The 24,210-nt window shown below is 41.7% G+C and overlaps 1 protein-coding gene across 1 annotated transcript in view; it reads right to left on the bottom strand.

Moving 5' to 3' along the window:
* The window catches only part of PKHD1 (PKHD1 ciliary IPT domain containing fibrocystin/polyductin), a 263,656-nt gene that overhangs the window by 94,868 nt on the left and 144,578 nt on the right, over positions 1-24,210 (bottom strand). Inside the window, exons 47-50 of the mRNA XM_052810279.1 lie at positions 18,853-19,030; positions 18,145-18,340; positions 10,024-10,089; positions 8,204-8,323 (exon numbers count right to left, since the gene is read on the bottom strand). Of these exons, the coding sequence (XP_052666239.1) occupies positions 8,204-8,323; positions 10,024-10,089; positions 18,145-18,340; positions 18,853-19,030 (560 nt within the window). The remainder of the gene's footprint in view (positions 1-8,203; positions 8,324-10,023; positions 10,090-18,144; positions 18,341-18,852; positions 19,031-24,210) is intronic.

The following is a 24,210-nucleotide window of genomic DNA, read 5'->3' as shown; positions in this document are numbered from 1 at the left end:
TCTGGGTCTGTTTATGAAAATAAATGTTAAACCACTCAATGCAATGAACCAGGACTAAGTTAAGCTGTGTCCAAACAGCATTTTTCCCTCATGGCATTGAAGAGAACAAGACTGATGGAAGTGAAAACATCCAATGGTGTCAAATAGGCACTTCATGGCACAAAGAGCCTGCAGGTCCCCACCTTGTTACCAGCAGTGATCAGCGTGACACGCGGAAGCCACACACCGCCACAGACCTCCAATGCCACCCTGTCACTGCTTTTCCCTCTCTGCAGTTTGGCTTTGCTCTCAGGTTTTGTGTATAAAAGCCCACCTCTTCCTCACCAACCAAGAGGAAAGCTTTGCTTACGTGAACACAATCTGCAGGAAGCCAGACTTCTTCAATTCTATACTCGTAGGACTACTCATTCCCTACTATTAAATTAGTTAACAGTCACCAGGAGAAGCACCATTCCCTCAGATCCTTAAGGACAAAACAAGGAGCCTATTTTAATATTGCAAAACAGAGTGGGAACTGTCGATTGAGCACAATGGCAGCGTCATTGCTGCCTCCTAAAGCTGCAAGTCTGCAGCCTGTGAACCTTTTAAATGCCACTTAAGTTTTCCAAGTAGGACATGAGGAAGGATGTAAATGGTGTATCGTTTAGAGGTAGCCCACCACGCAGAGGTGAATTCCACCCTCAGGGCTCATCTAATGCTTTTTGATGTCACTAGGAGCTTTTCAGTTGATTGCACTGGAAAACAGCTCAGGCCCTTAAATTGTGGTTTCCATCTGCTTTCATTATTGACAAGAGTAACAGCTTCCAGGTATGGTGCATCTCTGAGTCAGTGGATGTCCCTGGAAGAAGGAAAAGCAAGGTATTTCCTTAACAAAGGGTTCAGTGAGATGATCTAATTGTGACTTTCATCGAAATAGCTGGCAGAAAACAAGAATCTTCAACATAATGACAGCTGCCAAATTCTACCCAGAGATTTGCTGTGACTTTCATTGATCTCATATGCATTTGTTGTGAGGAACAGGTATACAAAACAGGAGAGATTAAGGAACACACGTATTTTCCAATGGATTTTCACAGAGTGGTGAGAATGGGCCACTTGAAGCAGTTTTGGTGTGAAACATAGGAGGAGCCATGAAGTGTCTCGGGAAGTGGACCAGCTACTTCACGGTTTTGCTTCTGCCTATAGCCATTAGCAGCTGCTTTGGATAAAGACACAAATGACCACGCAATAGGTAGCACAGGGAAAGTCCTTTCCCCCAAAAATGTAATTAGGGGCTGACTCCAACCATTTAGCACAAAGGTTTAAGAATTTTTCCGAGCCCTGTTTGTAGGAAACATAATCAAAACCTACATGAAGTACACTCAGAAGTGGACTGAAAAAAATATGAGTAGACTACCTTTAATAATAGCATTTCCTAGTTTTTGATTCTCTGGTTTTGCAGCCCTGAATTTTGACAGCTTCGAGGGAGAGAAAACTTCTGCATGGTCCGGGCTCTGCTTGCAGATTTGTTTGTCTCTTCTACATACATGTTCCTACTTTATTCCTGTAACTCAATCATCCCACCTCTTCCTTTCTCATTTTTTTTTTTTTTCTTTTCTTCTTTCTCTCTGGATATCAGCAAGGGGCACCCTGAAAGCCCAGGACCTCTGTTCTCAAGGACTATGCCAAGTACTGCAGCAACCATGGTTACTCTGAACACCTCATCTCAAAAGAAATTCCCTGCATCCTTGGGCTGAAGAATCTTTCAAGCATGCAAAATTTTCACAGCATTCAGATGTAATAAGTCTCTACAGAGCAAGCGTAATCTTTTTTTTTTCCCCTAAATCCCATACTGTTAGCACTTGACACATTTTTACAGGCATGAAGAAACTCCTGTCTATAATCTCTTCACAGGACAGGTATAGTCCTATGCCCTGCAGAGCTGGGAAGTGAAGGCACAGTATGTGAGGATATGAAACAGAGAAGAGAATAAGGGGGAAGATGTTGTTAAAATGATATCTCTCAGACAGAAGGGGAATCTAGTTTGTGAAATCACAGCTCAAGAATGTGGCAAAAAGCTGCAGTTGACAAAGGCCATAAGTATATTCATCAAACACAGACTGAAACATTTTTACAAGGAAAAGAAGAAGTGCTCCTAGGCATACCATTTATATGTCAAGTTTCAGTCTGGAACAGATATTTTTGCTGAGTTGCACATCTTTCTAAAAAAGGTTTATAAAGGAAATGCTGAGTGCTCTGTAACTGTAGCATCACGTATGTGAGCCCTGAAACACAGGAGTGAGAAATTCCCCCATTCAGAGATATCTCTGCAAACCTATAGTTTCCTCAGTTTAAAAGAACAACACTCTGGGATGTGATGCTTGGGGTGTGAAGTCCTGGGAGGGTGAAACGTTGCTCTGTAGAAATAACAGAACGCTCCTTTGAGGAAAAAAAGTCCTTCCACACTTGAGGAGGAAAGCAAACAGATTCAAAGAAGACTTCCTTACACGGTCCTTACAGAATACACTCATTTATGTAGTAGAGGGAGATGATGACTAAGTGGTTAAAATCATAAACTTTAGGTCACTGAGCTCAAGGGAGTTACCTTCAGAGAAAGACAAACAGAAGTTGTTTTTCTCCCATGAAGACATTCACATAATGGCAGCAACCACTTTCAGGAAACCATAGTTTGAGCGTGAAAACAGGGCTACGTTTCATTATATATATACTTTCTTCAGACAAAAGCTCACAGGTATGCCACAGTCTTAATGTTCAGACGTACAACACTGAGAAGTCGCTAATGACTCCAGCAATGACATAAAATGCCTTTGATCAACCGCATCACTATATAAAACACCATAGCATGCCATTGAATGGAAATCAGGCACAACAGAAGAGCTATTATATGAGATACAGTACCCCAGCATTCATCTCTTCAAACAGAAAAAGTTCAAAGAAAATCAAAATCAGAAAATGAATAACAGAGTGAATTCCACCACTGGAAAAAAAAAAAAAAAAAAAGAAAAAAAAAGAAGAGAGAAATTGCCAGAGGCTACATGATATCATATCAATACCCTTCAAAACAGCATTCCATTGCCTGGAATTATAACACGTTCTCCTTCCACCCAGAGAGTGCTGCATCAGGAGTGTGTCACACTGAAAACCATAAACCAAAGCCCTGAAAATCCAAGGGCTTGAAAAGCTAATGCCACTGCTGGCCGCCAGAATGGCATGACTAAACTATCCAGCTTGTCTTTGAAGGTGGTGTGACTGCTGAAGCCCGATGCGTGTGAGAGGTCCTTGTGGGATGGCTGTGGCTCTGCAGGATGAACCTCCAGAGATAAAAGCACAAGTTGTTGCAGCCTGAGCTAAAGATTTCCAGCTGGGGCTGGAAGAGACTTTTATCCACTACGGAGCCAGACACTGAGGGAACTTGTAACACACCAACACTAGAAGTCACTTTAACATGAGGGACCCACCTCTGTTGCAAGTGAAACTCATCCTTGTACAAAGAAGTCTACGAACTCCTGACGTCCCACCAATGCTTTCAAAACAGGGCAAAAAATGGAATAACATAGTACATGACCCCGATTTCCAAACCCTCCAAAAAACACCCTCTAGATGTCAAGCAGACACCAAGCAGTGACACAAAAACTTGGGGTTTAATATGAACATTTTGCTAATAGAGGTGTTTTCTAGCTGTTCAAACTTTCCTGAGTCCAGCCCATGAGGCAGCCCTAGTGATGCAATTTTGCTTATTTTGTTAAATAAGCAAATTGAAGCCTTCATTAGCCAAGTTTAGGCAGCGCCCTAGCTCTTTAGTGAACTCTGGGAATCCACATTAGTTCAGAGATTTCAGCACTGTCAGGCCCAGACCAAAGTCTTCCCCTGCACTTCTTCACACTAGAAATGAGCACTAAACATCTATTATTTGTTTTTATAAGACTCTAAAACTGGTTTTGGGGGGCTGAAAGGACTTACCCAGTAATGCGCAGCATACCAGAAGTAGGTCCATGGCTTGGCTTTCAACCTGAAAATCATTATGGATGGCTCCCAGAGGAAAATTTTAAGTAACTAAAAGACAGTGAAGAGTGAGACACAGCTGCACCTTGCCAGGAGTGTATCGCAAAAACTTATTTTGGTGTGTACAGCAGCACAAAGTTTGTTCTCATGGGGACAAACTCTCACTTTTCTGTAGCCATCTGGAGTCATTCTGAGTTTAGCAGGATATGCAGAAAACAGTGGAAATGGGAAGGGAAACATCCATAAAATGCTACAAGTAAAGATAAATTTAAAAATTGTCGATTTCATTTAAGATTTTGGATCCAAGCAAGGGGCTGACTTTCTTGTAACTGGAAACTCATATACACACTTCTGTCAGCAAAGCAAAGTATGACAAATGGACAGAAAATTCATCTTGCCTAACTACATTTTAGGTGCCTTCATTTGAGCAACAAATCCAGTGCCCTTATCACACCACTGATGACTATGACTCCAATTTAAGACCCTGCACTCTGTTGACTCCAGCTGTGAAAAAGTGTTTCAACACCTCAAAGCCAGCAAGAATGAAAAGGGGGCGTAAAAAGAAAGTAGAGGGAGGATGATCAGAAAAGGCAGGCATGCAACAGAGCAGTTCTCTCTCAAAATAGATTGGGTGATAGACAGCTTGTGTTCATATTTATGTTCATGTTCTTGGGCTAAAATTGAAGGAGAATTCCAGAAAAGCACTGGAGAGGAGAATAGTCTCTGCACACCAACTAAACACACATATCTACTCTAGTGATGGGAGCTAGAGATTTTTAACATTGATGGGAAGAAGACAGCCACAGAGTATGGCTCTCCACCGGTCCTAGCAGGCAGTACATTTTTACTTATCATTTGCCTCTTTCCTTTTCATCCATTAAGGATTTTGTTGTGGTTTTTCTGTTCAGTAAAGCTCCTCTGAAGAGCAGAGACAGTTTTATTGTACACTGTGGAGCACCCTGCTCTAAGCAGCTGAGCACAGTGATTCAGAACTGGGAACTCCCAGGGTCTCATCCTGCTGCTCAGGCACGAATTTGCATTCTGGTTTTGGGCAAACTTTATTGTCCTGGCCCCTCAGTTCCTCATAGGCAGAGGACATTCCTGTCCATGGTAAAACACAGAACCTGTCTAATAGTCCAACCCTTACCCTGCTGCCTCCCAACCAGTAGGCACCAGTATGCTAAAGAGAATCCCTATACCACACCCTGCAGCGCAGTGCAGACATTCCCCAGTTAAACTGACCAAACCAGAACTGCTCTAAATTTGTGAGACATTAGTTCTGACCCCAAAGGCTGTGCGGTCATGCTGCACAGCGCCAGGCCTGAGCTAATGAGCTTTGCCTCTCAGGAGAGCTAATTAGTTCTGGTATACCAGCATGCTGATGCAGCGGTATTGTTTCCAGTCCTAGAACTAGATCAGTTGGGCTGGGCTGTGGGCAGCAACGTGCAATGATTCAGGCACAGCTTAGTCATGAAAAGCCTTGTGGTATGTGACAAAGGCCATGGTCAATATCTCATGTGCCAGCTAAAATGAGTTATTTTATCGAGAGGATTACACTCACCTTTGCAGGAAGCACAGAACAGTTTTATTTATAGGTGAGTTTGCAATGTACCAAAGGACCATCACAACCGCAGCATCCAGCTTCCACTCTCTTAATCTAATCTAAACATCAGAACTCCAAATCCTTAACCAAACCTTTTTATATATTTATTTATTTTCTACTTTCTGTTTCTGCGTAAATTGTGATTTACCTCCTGTGACCTCCTGATCACACTCCACATAATTAACTCACTGTGAGCGCAGAGGTCTTAGCTTTCAGCGGCACTTTTGTGCCTTTTCCTATCTGCATCTGACACGTGATTTTGAAGACTGAAATGATCTGGTCTTTTGCCAGTCATGGGTTGATATTGGTGAACTGGTTATAACGTGATACACAGGAAGTTGAAACGAACGACCTGGTCTTATCTCTGACCTTGTTCTTAAGGTCAAAATACGCAACGGCATGCAAAATCCAACCATGGCAAGAGGATCCAAAAGAAAGCAAAGCACATGGAAAATGCCTCACTGTTTAATGCCTCCATAAGGGGTCAGGTATAACGGAGGTGAGACAGAAGTAAGAACCAGGGAGCACAGGACAGAAAGGACACTTTCTGTGTTTCTGAATGGCAAGCAGGCACATGTTCAACATCAAGTACTGGATTAATGCTGTTGGAGGATGAAAGCAAGTCCAGCATTATGGGTGCTGCATTTGGACTTTGGAGATTGAGGGTCAATCCCCTGTTCTGGTACAGCTTCTCTCTGGCAAGACCTTTATATGAATGCTAGTGTTACTTATACTGTCAAGGGAAACAGATGTAGACCTTCACATCATGGTTCAGAGGACATACATTAACTGCAAGCTAGGTTCACACCTCAGGTGCTGCTGAACACGCTCTGGAGAAATGAGGTTCAGGCCTCAATTTATGGCACCTGAACTGAGCTGTCTGATGGGATGTAGGTGTCTAAGGTCCCACCATAGTAAATTCATTTATGCATTTAGTACTCTCTGAAATGCTCTTGGATATTTGAGGCCTCACACAGGACTGGCAAATATGACATAGGGGACACCCTATGACCATCTAGGGTTTCACCTGGCTAGGCAGGATGCTCCTGGAGTGCTTCAGACAACATTAGATATCTTCATATAAGCAAGTGACTTGAGCTCTGGAGCTCTACATAATACCATCAGTGAAGAACAACTCAATTCACATTAGATACCCACATTTGGTCAGCTCAGTAACTCTTCCAGCTCTACTAATTGTGATGACAAGGAACCGGTTAAGATGCCTAAACATATGTGGTTACTGTTTACCTTAGATGCACATAGGACACAGGACCTACAGGAGATAAGCAAACCCTGGAGGGACATTTCTTTGCCTTCTCTGGCCTCTGAACTTACACTTAACCACATTTATGCATTATAGCTAGTGAGACGGCAGAACTGAAAAAAAAAAAAAACCCAAAACAAAACACATTGTGCTTGTTTGACAGGAAAGAGAGATATAATCAGAAAATGGAAATTATCTACTCTTCAGTTCAATGTAAGTTCCCCCCAAAAAGTGAAGAAAAGCATTATTTCAAACAATATAGGGGTTTTTCACATTTATCAGAAAACTGAAGATTAAGCTAAATATTCATTGAAGGTTGAACATAATTCTTAATTTAACCTAAAATTATATAAATTACATTTAATGACACAGGACAGAGAAGCCCTGACCATGACTGAGGCTCCATGCCCAAATGCCAACACAAAGCAACAGAAACTTCCTTCCAGAAAGACTTCATAAGCCAAAAACAGGTGGAAGAGGAAGACATAGGGAGCAGTGTCATCCCTATTTCCAGAAGTGGAGCTGTGGTACGTAGAGAGACTTACCCGGTTTCAAACAAATGAGGAGGAGCCAGCACCAGGTACTAGAGTACGTCAGGCACATATCACACAGTATTTATAGGAACATACAATAATTATGTCTGCAAGGGACCTCGGGACCTCACCTAGTCCAGCTTCCTCATCAGAGCAGGGTCAGCTATTATGTAAAATGGTTATCAGAAGTTTTTTCCTCCAGATATCATTGCAAGTTGCCTAATATATTTGCTAGAGTTCAGAAGGTTGCTCATGCAATAAGGTTGTAAGCTGAGCTGGGGTTTAAATGTAACTCAAGTCTGAGGTTGAAATACAGGCACAGGCTAAAATGTCTAGGAGGCATCCACAGCAAATGGCGTGAGAGATTATCATTGATAGTGGGAATTGCAACAGGAAAATAAAATGGAAGGTGGTACAATTGTGGAAAGGTAAAATATGCTCCCTGAACAAAACACAGAGAGGTGGGTCAAGAGATGAGCTCTTTGTGAGGTGTGATTCTGGGTCTTGAAAATTCTCTGCTCCTGAAACAAAGTCCCTGCATATACTTAAGCTTGTGTACCAGGATGAGTAACTGTGTGTGTCTGTGTATGTGTGTAAATGGAAAAGAATGATTATTCCCTTCCAAAAATCACACTTTTGTACTGTAACTGAGATTTCAATGTGACAAGGAACAATTGTGGTGTCCTGCACACGCTAGAATGGACACTAGTGCCAGGGAGCCTGTGTTGCAACACAAATACATATCTTAATGTCAACAGACCCCAGCACCCCTACAGAAATTAAACACCTTTCCTTCCTTACTAGGTAAGATGATGACGTCTTCCCCAGGGCCTGGGACGCTGCAGTTGGATCCACCCCAGCCTTTTTCCACATCATTCCATGTCTCTGGGTGTGACCATTTCAAGACAGCATCAGAAGGAACTACAAAACAGGACATACAAAGACAGAATTATCATTTTCAGTCGCTGGAAGAATTACCATTTCTTTGATAGTCAAGCATCTGTGGCATTAACATCCTCCTTTTGTCACTGATGAAGCAACACTAACTGCTCTTTCTTATCTTCCATGCTTAAAGGAAGCTGCCTGATGGGAAAAAAAGATCTCTCCCAGGACCATGTTTTCAGAGTTACAGGGCAGGGAGATAGCTGAAAAAAACAGATTCAAATTCTTTGGGACCCATCAAAAGCAAAGCACATCTTGAGGTTTGTCAGACTTAGCTTGTGCCTTGTGAATACACTTCACAAACAACTGCTTATATTATTTTTATTTATGCCATCCAAAGCTCTGAGCACTTTGAATACAAAATTAAGATGAACAAATGAAAATAAAAGCCAGTCACCTGCACTTGGTGGCAAAACCAGATGATCAAAATGGTAACTAACCTTACCAGAAAGCGCCAACTCTTCTCATGCATTTTTTTCTCCCCCGGTGCTCTAGAAAGGAGATTGAATTCCCAGGGTATGGGAATTTCTATTCTTTCCCAAAGTATGAAAGATTTTAAAAAATGAGTGATGAACTCTCAAAACCTTGTTAGCCCTCAGAAAAGAAGGAGTGTTCCCATTGCAAGGGGTAATTAAGACCTGCCTTGGAAAAGCAGCTTGACTGAGACGTGTGACAACTCCTGCTCGTTCCCCAAAGATTTATTTTTCAGCTCAGTCCAAAAGGAAACTTCTGAGCCTTAACACCAGGAAAATATTGGGACAAATTAAGTTCACAAAACGTAGGTGCTTAACTTGCACTTGTATTTTAGACAGCTAATGAGCCAGTCTTCATAAATTGATTGCCTAAGTTTGTTCTGCCACCAAGAGAGGAAGAAAAGGCTTCAAGGGGAAATCCTGTACACTGAGTTTAGTAAGCCCTAAACTAACGCAGGCAGGGCCTCCCCCTGGAGGCCTCTACAAGCACCTACCTCTGTCCTACCACTGTAAAGGAAATTCCAGCATTTTTTTTCTTGAGGAGGGTTTCATTAGGTATTGAAAACACAGGAGCAAGTTCATGCCTAAGTTGGGGGGGGCTAGACTCAGCTCAGTAACGTTGTGAAGTAGAAAAGCCCTCTGTTGCCAGCACAGGGAAACACAGAGAAATTAAACCCAGGTGGAGCTCCTTAAGGCTGGGTCTGTCTTTACAGTACCTGTTTGTTCAGGGGGAAACTCTCCGCAAAAAGGTCTCTAAACCCTATTGCCACATAAATTATTATTGTTGTTAATACGCAGCAAGGCAGCTATGCAACTAAGACCAAACTTTGGAGGTCTCCCTTGTCTCTGGTGTATTTTTCTGTCTGATTTGACACGTAACTGTGCAGTAATGTCACAGTATTACACTAAGATCACTATGGAGCACTAAAATACACTGTAGTCTTACATTCTCCATGACCTTTCTGATCTGCTATGGTAATTCTTAGCAAAAGTTTATAGTCTTTTATACTGTGGAATCACACATTTATCTTGAGCAATGGTAGATATGGCTCAATGAAATGCTTAAATGAATGCCAAGAACCCCTGTTGGGTTGATAAATGTACAAAATATTGAAGTGAAAAATAGCAATCTATTTCTGAAAAAGTAGTAAAAAAGAAATGGTGTGACTCCCAGACCAAGCCTTTCAGACACAGACTGTCACTCACCTGGGGTAGGTAAAGATACTCTTTCCTTCTCTTTCAGTGTGACCTGTATTAAGTCAGCTCCTGTGACTGAACACAGAGAATTGTAGGGAGTTACAGCAAGGCCTTACAAATTAAAAACAACAACAACAAAATCATAGTAAATCAATTGTTACATGTGATTTTCTGACAACATTTTACATTTCTAACAACAAAAAAATATTAAGAACACCTATATGTGTTTTCTAAGTATTTTTGTCTTTTTTGTACTTTGTGAAAGGATTAAACAAACACATTTTAATTTACAGATACGGAGGGTCTCAAGACAACTCATTAGAAATAGCTGAAAGAAAACATTCAACAATCAGAAATTCTAGGCTGGAACATGAATCTCATTTATCCCACTATAAATCCACAGCAGTTCCACTAACACAAGCGATATTACACCATTGAATGCATAATGTATTAACTGGCTCAAACAGCGAATTACAGCTTTTGTTTTGTAGTTTGGTTTTGATTTTTTTTTTTTCCCAAATCTGTTATCTGAAAGAGATGCTTTAATTAGTCAGACTTTATAGACTGAAGACAGGGACCCTGTGTTCTCTACTGTGAAAAGAGGTCAGAAGCAATTACCACAGTTGTAACCTTTGTGCCAATATATTGTCAGCAGGAGAAGGGCCAGGATAATGCAAATCAAACTAAGAGGAGCAGGAGAAAACTGCTTCAGACCCAGCTAAAAGGCTACCTCCTCTTCATCTCCAGTGGGATATAAAGACACTTCCTTTCAGTCACCAGACTGGAACAACCGTAGGTTAAAATAGAAACACTCTGACAAACATAAATCTCCTCTCCACTGTTCAACCCCTTATGGTGACCTTAAAATGTCATCGGAAGATTTTTGGGGGGTAGAAGAATTGTATAAATGAAGCCATTGTCAGAACTTTCCTCAGTTGCAGAACATGCCAGGAACTTTCCTACATGTGTATCAATCCACCGATGGGATTTCATGCCATATTGTAATTTACTTATTTTATCTTTAAACAAGTCTCTGTACTTTTAAATTGTGAGAACCATCCTTCCCTGCCTCCCTCTTTTTCTCCCAGTGCAACCGAGCAAATTTAAAATAACTGAGGTTCATTAATTTTAAGTGTTCAATAAATTAGTATGAATAATCAAAAAACTTGATTCTTTCTGATAATTACTATTTGATGTCAGTTAAAAGCACTCGATTGAGTTAGCAGCATATGCTCCTATGCCAAATGAGGCTTCCATAATTAAATAGAAACTGATTCCATGAGGTTTTTCTCATGTCTGATTAATTAGTAATCAGGTGGCTCAGCCCTGTTCTTCTGTGACACCTTCTCTCCCAACGGTAGCTGTGATCTGATCCATACATCAGTAAAGCCAATCAGCCCCAAACCATCACGTAGAGCTCAAACTGAACAGCATCATGGCTTTGGGTGGCCACGAGATGAACCTTTGAGGAGAAAGAATGACGTGAAGATGCTAATTTAAAGTCTTTGACACAGAGTTCATGTGACTTTTAGGCAATACTCTTTTATGGTTATGGTGGCCTTCCTTCTCTTTTCACTTATAGCAGGGCAAATCAGGAGCCAAAGGTATTACATCAGTCTTAGGAAAAGTGAGAGAACCAAGCCCTGACACTATCCTTTTTTCGATAAATATATTTTGCCAGGTTTGTTGGGGGTTTTTTTGCTTAATTTTGCAGACACTACAGTGCAATTGTCTAATTAAGGATGTTTGCATTGTTCAGAGAAAAGCTGTTCTAATTAAATCCTGAGAGGACATAAAACTTGATCAATATGCTATATAGACCTCATAAAGGGGTTCAGTCCCCTTACACAGTGAAGAAAGGAACTGTTAAGACTTAACTATGCACAGTCACGTCCAAAGTCAGGGCAAGTTTCTCATATTTGAAGTGCCATCCAACCAGAGAGCATGACAATTCAAACCATCATAAGTCATTTACACCCTCCACGAGTGCAGGAATCCGGGGCTGAATTCTCCACAGCCCTGCAACTTGCACAATTATTTATATCGATGGGGTGTAAAGTGCAATGGTTGTGAATCAGCAGTATTTTGGTGCCATTTCCCACAAATACTCCTAAAAACTGATCAAAACAGGAGAGATACAGGCCTTGGGAATACTCAAGACTACAGTGACACAGTTCTTCTGGCTGTTTTGTTTTGCTGCCGAGTATGTTATCATTGTTTCTGTACAGGACAGGAAGAGATATAGGCAATACAGACGAAGGACGTCATTAGTAAACATTGAATTAAGGTGACTCTTCACAAAATGTAGTTATAAGGCTCCAGGGGTTTAGTTGTATAAAACCTTTATAAGGCTCATCAATTTTCTGTCTTATTACAGCTCTTCCTGGACGTTTGGGCTGTGATTCATAAATACAGGCCGTCTCGACTATAGTCCTAGTAACTTTCTTCTGGTTCAGGGCTCCTTGAGTGAGCATGAAGGAGGAGCAACTTGGTCTTTTATCAGCTTTGCAGTGACAGGGAATTTTGCCTGTGGATATTAGGAAGGGCTGAAACTAGGATAAATGGCTCCAATAGCCTGACTTACAAATAACAAGCAACTCCATGCTATTTAACATCAATTGGGCTAACATACATCACATGGAAATCAAAACTTTTAGACAGCAAAATCAACAACACAGTGAGACACACCTCTAGAAAATGGAGAACCTGGGATAGGATACTATGTCATTCTCTACCAGGATCTATTGCAGGAGGTACCCAGAAATATGGTATTAGGGGGACACTGCAGTGAGGGGAAGAGATCTTAAAAAAAAAAAAAAAAAAAAAATTTGGGCTAATGGACACAGATTCTTGCTTATAGCAGATTAATATTTGCAGAGACAGAGGTGAAGGCATGAAATTCCTCCTGCAGACATTGCATAGTCAAAAGACCATCCCTGACAGGATTATAAGGTCACTTCATCATCTTATTTCTGTAACTGGTACATACTTTGGTCTCTCTGCTGCCATGCCAGAATGACAGGAGCTCATCTGCCAGGAGAAGGTTGATTTTTCTCTTTGTGTCCGTTACAAAGGGCACCTTTTTGCTAAGAACTGACATTTCATTTCATGGAGGCCACTGAGCAGCCCACATCTGGTCAACTGACCTTCTGCAGCAACTGATACAGGGTGAGTTTTATCTAGCTGAAAGAAAAGACTCCTGTCTGTACAGCCAGTCCTCTGTAACAAATTAACTCCATTCTTTAGGTCTTTCACCTAGGATTCTCCTTTACCCCTGAGCAATAAGGCTGCAGAAAATATCTTTGTTTATTTATTTTCTGTATTTTAGTATTAGAAACAAACATTCTTAAGGGCCTGTTTTTTCTCCAATACAAAGCAATTATAGAAACCCACAGAGTGTAATGGAAGTGAGATCATTCTTTAGGAATTTAGAAAAGACAATAAGGGTAGTCAAATTATTTTTTTGAAGAACTATGGAAACTGTAAACCTGCTTCTGACACAGCAGTAATACGAGGTTGAGCCTCAGGCCCTCTTAACAACTTACACATGAGTAGCCTGAGCAAAGTCAGCAGGATGACCCGTCTCCATAAAAGTTGTGTCTACTGAAAAATGTATTTAGGGTAAATAAAAAGTTTGATAATCCTTTCAGTGATGTTTTCAATAACGTTTGTGTCCAGCACTTCAATTTTAGAAAAAAGCCGAGAAAAATCTGGAGATTAAGCAAGCCAACACTTTGTTTCATTCCAAAAGAAAATCGTTTAAACATTTCAAAAGTGAACAAAAAGGAAACAACATCTCTCTGGTTTTTAGCCAATTCCAGTATTGCCCAGAGACCTTAACCAAGGAGCAGTACCACGCTGTGGCACCATATGCTCATATTTGTAACAGACTTAAAAAGCTCATAATGTTATTATTGTAATTTACACACGATATTTCTCCTAAAAATATCACAGATGTCCCAGTGTGACGTTTCATTCCACCTCCCTTGTTACAATAAGGTTTTTTTGATTCAGCATGGTCACATCATGTTAGGACCACTCTCCTGAAACATGGTTGAGCCACAACCCATCAGTGTTTCGGAGAGCCACACAGCAATTTCAGGGCCCATCAGTGACCTTTGAGGAACGCTTCTCTCAAGACACGGGGTGCCCCAGAGAAAATCAGGATGATGCTACGAAGACTGAATAATGTCAAAGCAAAGCTGATGATGTCGAAATGACTGGCATGGGATGCCTCAAGCTTCCTCATCACCCCTTCACCCAGCATCCAGCAGGGACGTGGGGTTATCTGTCCTTTAATGCCAATTCCTTTAAAATGGTCTGAAAAGATTATTTTGAAAGGGACTTATGAGTTGGTTAAACAGGGTTTCATGTATGTAGGTAGCAGTGAGTACCTTTGTTAACAGGATCATTGCACAGGTAGCCCACCTAGCAGAAACATTCTCATTACAATTATTTCTTTCCATTCAGCATCCCCTGCATTGTCCCATGCCCAAGCCTAATTTACAAAACTGCAAGCACGCAAAGCATCAGGGCAACTTAACTCCTTTAATCCCCTCCATACGGTATATTTTCTTGCCTTTTGTGTTAGACAGACCTTTTTTTCTCCTTCAAAGATAAACAAACAATTGCATGACACCAGGCAATTTTGGATGGAAGGGGGCATGGAGAAAGCCTGAGCCCAACGCAAACTGCTGGCCAAGGTGGCTTCATTCAGCTGCCCTCTTCGTTTGAATAACAATATCTTCTCAGTCATGGGGTTTTCCCTCCCCTTCTCCCCCATTTTCTCCCCCATGCAGGCCTGAGCAAAAGGCTGTGTGAATTCAGGAGCCTGCTTGTGAATGAGCTGGCATCTGATACGTATTTACTGACGTTAATTTTGGATGTAATGCACCCCTGCCACTTCCCCACAGTTTGCCCTAAAAGGCTTTCTGATGGGCACAAAAGCAGAGGGTCAAAAGTAAGTTGACCCCTGCCAGAATGTACAATTATTGGAAAGTGGCGGTACACCAGCAGCTGTCGAAACCCCACCGGCGCGGCGAAGTGCTTCCAAAAGTCGGAGGATGACTAATACGCTCGAGCTCTCCCCTACGCCCTGCGAGAGCCAACTACTTTCTGCAGGAAGAATTATGGCCCTCCCGAGCAGCTGCAATAATTGTCTTCCCATTGTGCCCCAGCCCTCCCTCCACCACCCCCTACAAGTGCCCATTGTCGGCACGGAGTCAAGTGATTATATGCTTGGGCTGATGCTGTTTGTGCCCAGCTGCCCGACTGCTGACACACGAGCACCGAGAGGGGGGACCCGCGTCTGCGAGACGGGACTCCGACATACCAGACCTTTTACATAAGTCAAACAGGAACAAATGACTCTTTATCAGCCCCTTCTGCCTTTGAAGTGGCGGCTGCTTATAGGCCCTTACAGCTTTTCCTCCTTAGCCCGAGCAAACATCCTCCTTTTGATATGCTACATGCTCATTATCTCTGCCCCATTTAATGATTTTTGATTGAAGGGTGGCAGCGCAGTTGCCAAGAGGGTAGTTAAAGAGGCTCCACGCAGTCAGGACGACAAGAAAGGCTTTCCTTGTGCAGCAGCCTAAATTTGGAGTTTCTTAACAGTGTGTTCTTGTTCTTAGCAGCAGATAAGGGCTGAGCGTGAAATTCTTAATTAAGCAGTAAATAGAGAGTGGGGTGTCAGCAGATGCAGCCTGTAGCCATGGAGACCAAGTCAGATGAAGGAGGGAGCTGAGACTCAACGCCGGCCCCGGGCTCGGGCATGACTGACAGCTGAAGAATCCGACAAAGCTTGTAAACGGGATTAATTAGTTGGCTAATTATTTCATATAGTTAAATGTAAATAAAAAATAAAAAACCAGCTTGCAGAGTCAGGCAGGAACACGTTCTGAAGGCCAGACCTTCAAGCGTTGTCCTCTCCAGGTCGGTGGGTGGACTGGTGGGGTTTTAAGGCCAGAAGGGACTATTGTGACAGCCTTCTCTGACCTCCTACGGAGCGTGAATCTCGCCTCATGAGGTTTCTAATAGCTTCTTGTAGAGCTGGAGCATATTTCTCTGAAAAGACGGCCAAGCATCATCTAAGGACCCTGAGTGATGGAAAGTGCACCACATGCCATGAGTCTGCTCTGATGGCTAATTATCCTCACCCTCTCAGCCTGCACAGCAGAGATTAGGGAAGAAAGTAAATGGCACACCAGAGCTAGGAATCCACTCGATTTGTTTCAGACTTTTACCCTACCAACAGCAACAGATATTAGGTACCCGCCACTGAATTATTGATCTCACTGCTATAAAAGTCCTTGCTGAAAATGTTCACAGTACAAATTATACATGTTAGGTGTTTTCATAAATTTCCCCTCATGTACTTTGGATGATTGTTTCTCTCTGTATTAAAATGAGAAACAACAACGAGCTCTTCATATAATAAAAATCACGATGAAGGGGAGGCAAGAGAAGGGCAAGAAAGCGTCTATGATGCAAGAGTGACATATGCCAACCAGATCACTCTGTCCCAGTCTGCCCAATACTGTCATCTCCTCTATTTTCAACAGTAGTAAGAGGCCAAGATAATAGGTGTCATCCTTTGAGCTTTCCCGTGCTGCCCTATTTAAGAAAGTGCAATTCAGGATATGCAAGCTGAAAAACAGTTGACTTTTATATTTGAAAGAACAAATTTACACTGTTAGTAAACTGAAATAATAAAAACGTATTTATTCTTTCAGTAGATACCTGGCATGACCTTGGGCGAGGCTTAGACTCAACAGCTAGATTTCTACTAGCCAATCTGTATCTATATGATATCTAAACAGGGCCAGGACATGGAACCAAGAGCTGGACCCCAATAATCTACATGGATATATTGCTGGTGAAGTTCCTGGCACAGCTTTGGCCCAGACCAATGCACTCTCCCAGATGGTGACCATTATGGTTTGGGAGCCGGGACAGGACAGGGATCTTTCCTAATTTGAAGCCTGGGTGCATCCAGCCTCTTTTGAGAGAAAAAATGTTAAGCTGTATGGATACAAGCTGTGCAACGCCAGTTGGCTGTAGGACCAGAGCTGGATGCAACAAGTGTGACCCTCAGACTGAAGTTAAGGTATGGGCTTTCCCATTTCTCCTCAAATGTACACTGGATGATTTTCATTGCTGTCAGACTAAGCTCAGTGGATTGCCTGCCCTCATTCCAGCCATGTTTTCCTCTCCACCATCCCACTGATTTTTCTAATTGCTCATTCCTAAACAGATCCTACATGAGAAAGCCATTTGCATGTCATCTCATCAGTGCAAATCAAGAGAAATTCATTAAAGCTATCGGATTAGATCAGTGACAAAATTTTCTGTTACTGTGAAAATCAGCATCTTTATCTTCCCTGTATGACAGTCATGAAGGATAAGCTATGCTTCTCAAAGGCACTGAAATGTTTTTGTAATTCCTGGTTCTACTATTATTAATAATGACAACAATCATTATCTTGCCTTTTACATGTAGAACTTACACCCTTATATCATCATTTGCTTGAGAATGAGAATTGTGGAAAATGTCCCAAATATAAAAGAATAAAGGAAACTTGAATAAATATCAGTAAATGTCTGAATTTCTTAAAAAAATGACCACCACACTTCATGATCTAGTGTACAAAGCCAACATACTCGAATGGAAAGGTCTATGACATCTTTGGAAGTTTACAGTCATAGGAAAAATTCTCACCCAGTAATCCTATTGCCTTCAGTGGGCTCAGCCTAGATAGATTGCACATGATTTATTGATGATACATGTGATATGGGACCAACTGACAACAGAGATCATTAGTGGAATTTAATGCCTTTTCCTCTCCAAAACACTAATTCAAATTCTACAGATGTCACATCACCCACTATTCAGGATACAGTCCTTTTGTTGATAGATCAGGCATCAGATCAGATAGAGATGGACCTGATGTGCATGCATTTGCCTATTTGATTGATCTTTTTGAAGGACTTCTCACTTATTGAAAGGCCATTGAAAGATGGCCTTGTGTCTAAGGCCTTACATAGTTTGGGGGTTTAAATTAAAAAGATATCAGCTCTGTCACCATTCTTGAACAAAAAGGTACATTGCGTCCCTCGTATTGCACTTACCCAAATAGGTTAGCTTCCCCAGTCTGCTGTCAAGATACCAGTCACAGCTCCTATGATGTCCGTATGAAGGCAGCGATTGGAGTGGCTGTCCGGTCCTTGTCCCACAGGACACCACAACTTCAGGATGTGCAGGAAGATCCTTGTGTTCCACCAGCAAGTAATTCCCAGGCATGAAGTTGCTAAATGTCACTGAATACTAGAGAAGAGGGAACCAAAATAAACATGCCTGTGTCTGTGATTAGAGCTCCATGGAGTGCAGTATAAAGGGATAAAGAGGATGGTGCTCCTCACAGGCAACATAGTCTTCTACAAAATATGTATTGGAAACATGGAAGAGATGTAAAATTAAGCAGAAGGTGATGGTAAATGCAGATAAAATCAGCTCTGCTCATCACCTTTAAAAGGCGCAGAGCAACAATGTCTTCTAAAAAACATGCTTCAGTATGTCTTAAGGTAGTAAAAATTTTGTTGATTCCTAAGAACCACACTGAACTTTCATCTAAGACATTCAGAATCATCTTCCTGCTCCAAGTTACTACTGAGAGCTTCAGGAAATAGGTTTTCATATCTAAGCCCTGTCTATATATATGTAGAGATTTTCTCAGTGCACTTAACACTTTTTTCCCTCTCTCTGCTCACCCAGAAAGATGGAAGCATGATTATCTCTTCCAAATATAATTTTGAAATTATAAAAAATTCCCATGTTACCTGGAGCTGTTTGCTGGCCAAAGGGTTGTCAAATGTCAACACGTAAGTCTCTTTATCCAAGAGGAGAACCATCCAGCCATACAGGTTTGATAAAGTATCAGGGACGTAATTGACTGTGGTTGTCTTATTCCTACTGTCAGTCACAGTTAAATTATAGGGAATGTCTGGAGCCTCTTTTCTGGAGGAAAAAAATATAAACACGTTTTTTCACTGAACTCTCTCATTTTGCAACCTATACAGTTCTGGTTTTATTTGAATTATAGTAGTATATGCTGGTGCTCTCTCAGAATGTGACTTCATTTGTGTAGTTCTTTACAAGTACGGTAAGAAACGATCTCTGCCTGAAGTGCCATAAAAAAAGAAAGAGAGAAAAAGACACAAAGGGTGGAGGAATAAAGGCACAGAGGAGCAAAGCTTGTGCCAAAGGAGAGCAATGGCAACAGCCAGGGTACCAAATACTGCACCACCAGACTCATGAGCCTCAGCTTCAACTTTTACCATCTTTGTCTTCATGAAATTTGAGTTTTCTGACTACTCACTCTCATTTGAGCCGTCAAAATTTTCATCGAGGCTGAAAGTGCAAAAATCCTGCGTAATTCAGAAAGCTGCTCTGCACCCAGGTCAGAAAGCAGTATGAAGCTGGGGCTGCTGCAGACTGATGAAAGCCTTCACAAAATGGGTGGACTTTTAGTACAGCAGTTCTTCTGAGCATCCAAATGAGAACTCAAACCCCTTTTCACCAGAGCTTTGCACTCCTAATTTCTGTCCAATCTAGGCAGAGAAAAACAACTCACTGAACAGATCAACAGCAGTAATGGTATCATGAGTGGGCATAAACTCTTTAGATTTAAGGCCTCTGGAGACCTTTCTCTACTAAAAATAGGAAACAGCAAGTGAAGCTGGGATGTGTATAACCACCCACCTTGACTTCCTTTTCAGGGGCAGGCTCTGTCTTTTTCCTGCACGAAGACTGTTGTCAAATTATGCTAAACTGATCTTGATTATTTGGGTGTCTGGGCAGAATAACCTCTTACTGCTGTGATTACCAGTTTCCCCAAGATAGAAAGCTGTGTAAGGTAAAGTCCAGAGATACAGAATACTCTTCATTCAGGAACCGCTTTGCTGAAGGCAGCAAACTACATGAAGGAAAAGATGAAGCTGAAATGAAGCTAACCCTTCCGAACATCCGTTGTGTCTTCATGTCTGATTGATCAGGGACACCTGATCATAAGCCGCTTCTTCAAAACAAAGATCTTACTTCCAGACCTCAGCAACTTGCATTCCTACAACAGCTTTTGAAACTGATGGACACCGTGACTGAAACTATGCTCTGGTTAGCTACACTGTGTTACCGCTTCACATCTGGAACAAGACTGGGAAGGTCTCCTCTCCTTCTAGAGGCAACAAGGACCATCAAGCTCCTCCAGAGGATGTCAGATGTGAGGTGGGCTAAAATGTTGTCTAGAGCTGATGTTTCTCCATGACCTGAATGAATTTGGGTGACGAAACTTCCACATTAGAAATTGCATTTTGATATCAAAAATCAGGAAGAATAAATCCTAGCCTAAGAACATTCTCCCTGTCCTCTTACCGCACAGACTGCCTAAGCTTGTCTGAGAATTTGATGCATCTCATTCTGGCACTCTTCTCAGTAGCAACTGGCAAAGATTATTCCTCACTCTGAGCATGATCCCAGCTGGCTTGCAAAGGGATTGGCGCAGGATCGTCTATGCCACTTAAGTTACAGGAGGAGCTCTGATGGAAGTATCCAAAACTCTAGCAAGGGTCTTACCCCATCGTCACCAGCATCTCCTATCCCTGGCCCTGCCACCACTAGACATGCTTATAAGAAAATTGGGGTTGCAGCTGCACAATTGCAACTCACAAGTTTTTTCCTGCTTCTTGCATTCTTCACATTATACATGGGGAATTGCTAGGGATACACGTCCCAGGACTGCAGATCTAACTGTCAGCTGAGGAGAAGCCTTGCTGGCTTGACAACGTACCCTGGGGCCACAATTCTGCCATAAAGATGAATGCAGCAGATTTATACATGAATCAAGTGCTGCTGCAAAATCAAGGCAAGTTGGCAGTTTCACCTTTAGTCCACTTAGTCAGTTTTGGCATTTGAGCTGAGACTAAGCTTAAAAAACCACCTCTTTTAAGCATATCTAAAATGGTATTTCTAAATATTGGAGTATTACCCTACAACTAGGTGTCTCAGCATATTACCCAACCCTCCATACTGGATATGGCTTGCTTGCTCAAGATAGACAGTAATAAAACTCATGTCATCCTGCAATTTGCCTGTTTGTATTTGCAGGTTTTGGTTGTTTTTCCCCTTGCTGCTTTGTAGACAATACATAATCACAATAGCACTCATCTTGGAGGAGGGTTGCCTGCAGATTTTTTTCTCTTCTAAAATCAGTTCTGGGGTTTTTTTGTTATTCTGGTGGCTGTCACTTTGGCAAAGGACTTTCTGGTTACCCAGAAACATTCAGCTGAGAAACAGCAATGGGAAAGAGAAGTGTGAATCAGCAAAGAATCACTCAACCGGAAGATATTGGCAGACCAATGAAACTGACTGGAAGGAGTTTATAAGGCTTAAACAGCTTTCGTACTACTAATAAACCTCCTCTTATAGGCATTAACTGGACCAGGATATTAGGCTGCTAATTAAGCAAGTAAATGACAACAAGCACATTATTGCCACAGTTATCAGCACCTGCACAGGTACACAGGAAAACATTTCTAGCAGCAGAAGCACACCACGCATAATGTGGTGCAACATTAAACTCTCCTGCACGTCAGAAATTGCCTTATGGAGTTACAAAGGTGCACAGAACCACAGAAAGCGATAGAGACTCAGTGCAACGTAAATCCACGTGCTTTTGCTCTTTACTCATTTTACCCTTCATCACTGCAAAAGTCTGATGAGACAGTTTGACTTCTCAGAGACTTCTCCCTGGAACCTTCAAGAAGTTTTAAAGACAGAGAAGAAAGCTTGGAATGGGCAATCCTGCTGGGATACAGGGAGGAATACACATCATCTGTTTGATTTGTCAGAAAGTTAGGTGGCAATTTCACACTAGCCATGTAGATTCACTGGCTAGTGAACGTGAATGTGAATTCACTAGCTAGTGAATTAAGTGTGAATGCAACTCTGTTGGACACCAATCTTGACAAGAGGTTATAAAGGCACCCCAAATAAATATCTTAAACTAGACAGCTAAGTTCCAGGCGGCTACAGTTAAGTGAAATACATCTTTCCCAGTATTCCTACTTATAACAGATAAGTCCTCTCTCCCTGGACTTCAAAGCTAGGATAGACTTTTGCCTGCTTCAGACACTACCAACTTTCTTTTTCAGTTAATTTTTCTGTCTTTGGGATAGAGAGACAGGCAGCTTTCACTGGAGAATCTTTGTTTTGGAAATGCAGGTTTTTTATACCGGAAACCTTTCTGAGGAAGAAGGCTTTGCATGCTTTCATACCGTGATAGTCCGGATTCCCTGACCTTCAACTGGAAGTTTGTTCATGACCCAGGAAGGAAAGGGAGCAGGAGAGATCTTATGGCCTGAAGTCTCTGGGGTTTTCTTGACCTCGAATGCTGTGTCCTTGCCTTTTACATACCTTGCTCGACGTGTTGCCACCCACAAACATGTACCCTACTCCTGGTAGAGTGCCAGCACGCCAAAACAAAAATTTGGGGAACCTGAAAAACTGTGCAGCTCTGCATAGAAGTTAACTGCTACAAGACAACAATGAGCCTGAGACTACATTCCCCTTGAAAGGATGTCAGTGTGCTTTTTTTTCACCTATATGCCAAATAGACACCAAAATGGAAGTACCCTACTAATGGAATTGCCAGCCACAATTAGCACCATTTCCATTTGCCCTAAATAGCCAGCAATTTCACTGTGCCCTAAATAGCCACCAATCTACCTCTCCTTAATGTTAATGAAGCAGAGTAGCTCGCACACACACAAGTATTTCTAATTCAGAGGATCCAAGGGAGCCTGCACGCATCATTAACATGGAGAGCTTCATTATCAGAGGAAAGAGCCTTCCCCTGAACTTCCCCTGGCTTTATTTGAAAGAAACTAGGAGGCAATGGTCTTAATGCAAAATTAACCCTCACTTTAAACTGCTGGAAGCCTTTACAAAGTGTAAGGGGAAAAAAAAGGATGACTCATTGAAAAGGCTGTATTTTTATATTGAAGCAGGTTTCAATTAAGGAGCAATTTGCTTTAGAAATATGGCAGGATTACTGGATAGGACTTTACAGCCTAAGCCACAATTTACCAATTGTGATTGTATAAACTGTTATGTAATTTAGCTCAAGTGCATTGTGCAGAACTGCTCAACATAGATGGGCCACAAAGGATTTGTTAAACCAATCAACAACATCAAGTAGAACAAATATTAACTCTCCTGTTTATGTTTACCATTAACTTACTTATCCTAAGGGTCCATATCTTTGTGTATGAAGGCAGACACCGTGCTTAGCTCTAAATGCTTTCTGATTGATACATTTGTGTAATAATCCATTATGATTATCCCTCTCCAAAACAGGAAACAATATAGCATTGAACTTCAAATGGGACACCAAATGTTTATATCCACAGTCCAATTTATTGCTGGCCAAATGGAGGCTAATTCCAAATTATGACCATACCGAACATTTTACAGGTTTGATGCTGGGCCCAAAACCAGTTCATTTTATTTTAATTGCCAAGAATTAAGAATTTGCAGCTGTTTTAAGTAAATGTGTGTATCTTTGTTGAGAGACCAAGGGCATGATTCAAATCTGCCTTATATTATGAACCCTTACCATTAGCAAGTTTTTGCATGTATGGGTCTTTTCAAAAATAACTAGATCTTTGTCCCTAATCCTGAGTGACCACTATGAGATAGGCCTTCTGAATTTGAAGTAAAAGAAGAATTGAGATGATCTCCCAGGAGCAGAAAGGGTTGTGACTGACGAGCTAAGATGGCTTCATTTAAAGTAGCTTTTGAGTTTGCTACCCCTGGCTTCTCTTCCTAAATCAGTTCCCCAGCTCCTATAGTTTACAAGCTGATATTTTAAGGAAAACAAAAATCAGATACAAATTCTGAGCTGGAAAGTGGCTGGTAAGCAAGCAGTCCAAACATCTCTGCAGTGTATGCATAGCAAAGATCTGCAGAAGACCACTTTGTCACTCCATTTATCCCATGTCAGGCAGAGCTCTAGAGCATCCAAAGTGGATCTGAAAATCTGGACGCAGGTACTCTAGGCAAGGTTTTACGGCACCTCCATTGCCCACTTGCAGTCCTCTACAAATTAACACAATTTTAGGGCTAATAATACATTGGTTATG

Source organism: Harpia harpyja, chromosome 15, assembly GCF_026419915.1.
Source record: "Harpia harpyja isolate bHarHar1 chromosome 15, bHarHar1 primary haplotype, whole genome shotgun sequence".
NCBI lineage: Eukaryota > Metazoa > Chordata > Aves > Accipitriformes > Accipitridae > Harpia > Harpia harpyja.
The sequence above is the reverse complement of the archived record's forward strand: the minus strand, read 5'-3'. Positions and strand labels throughout refer to the sequence as shown.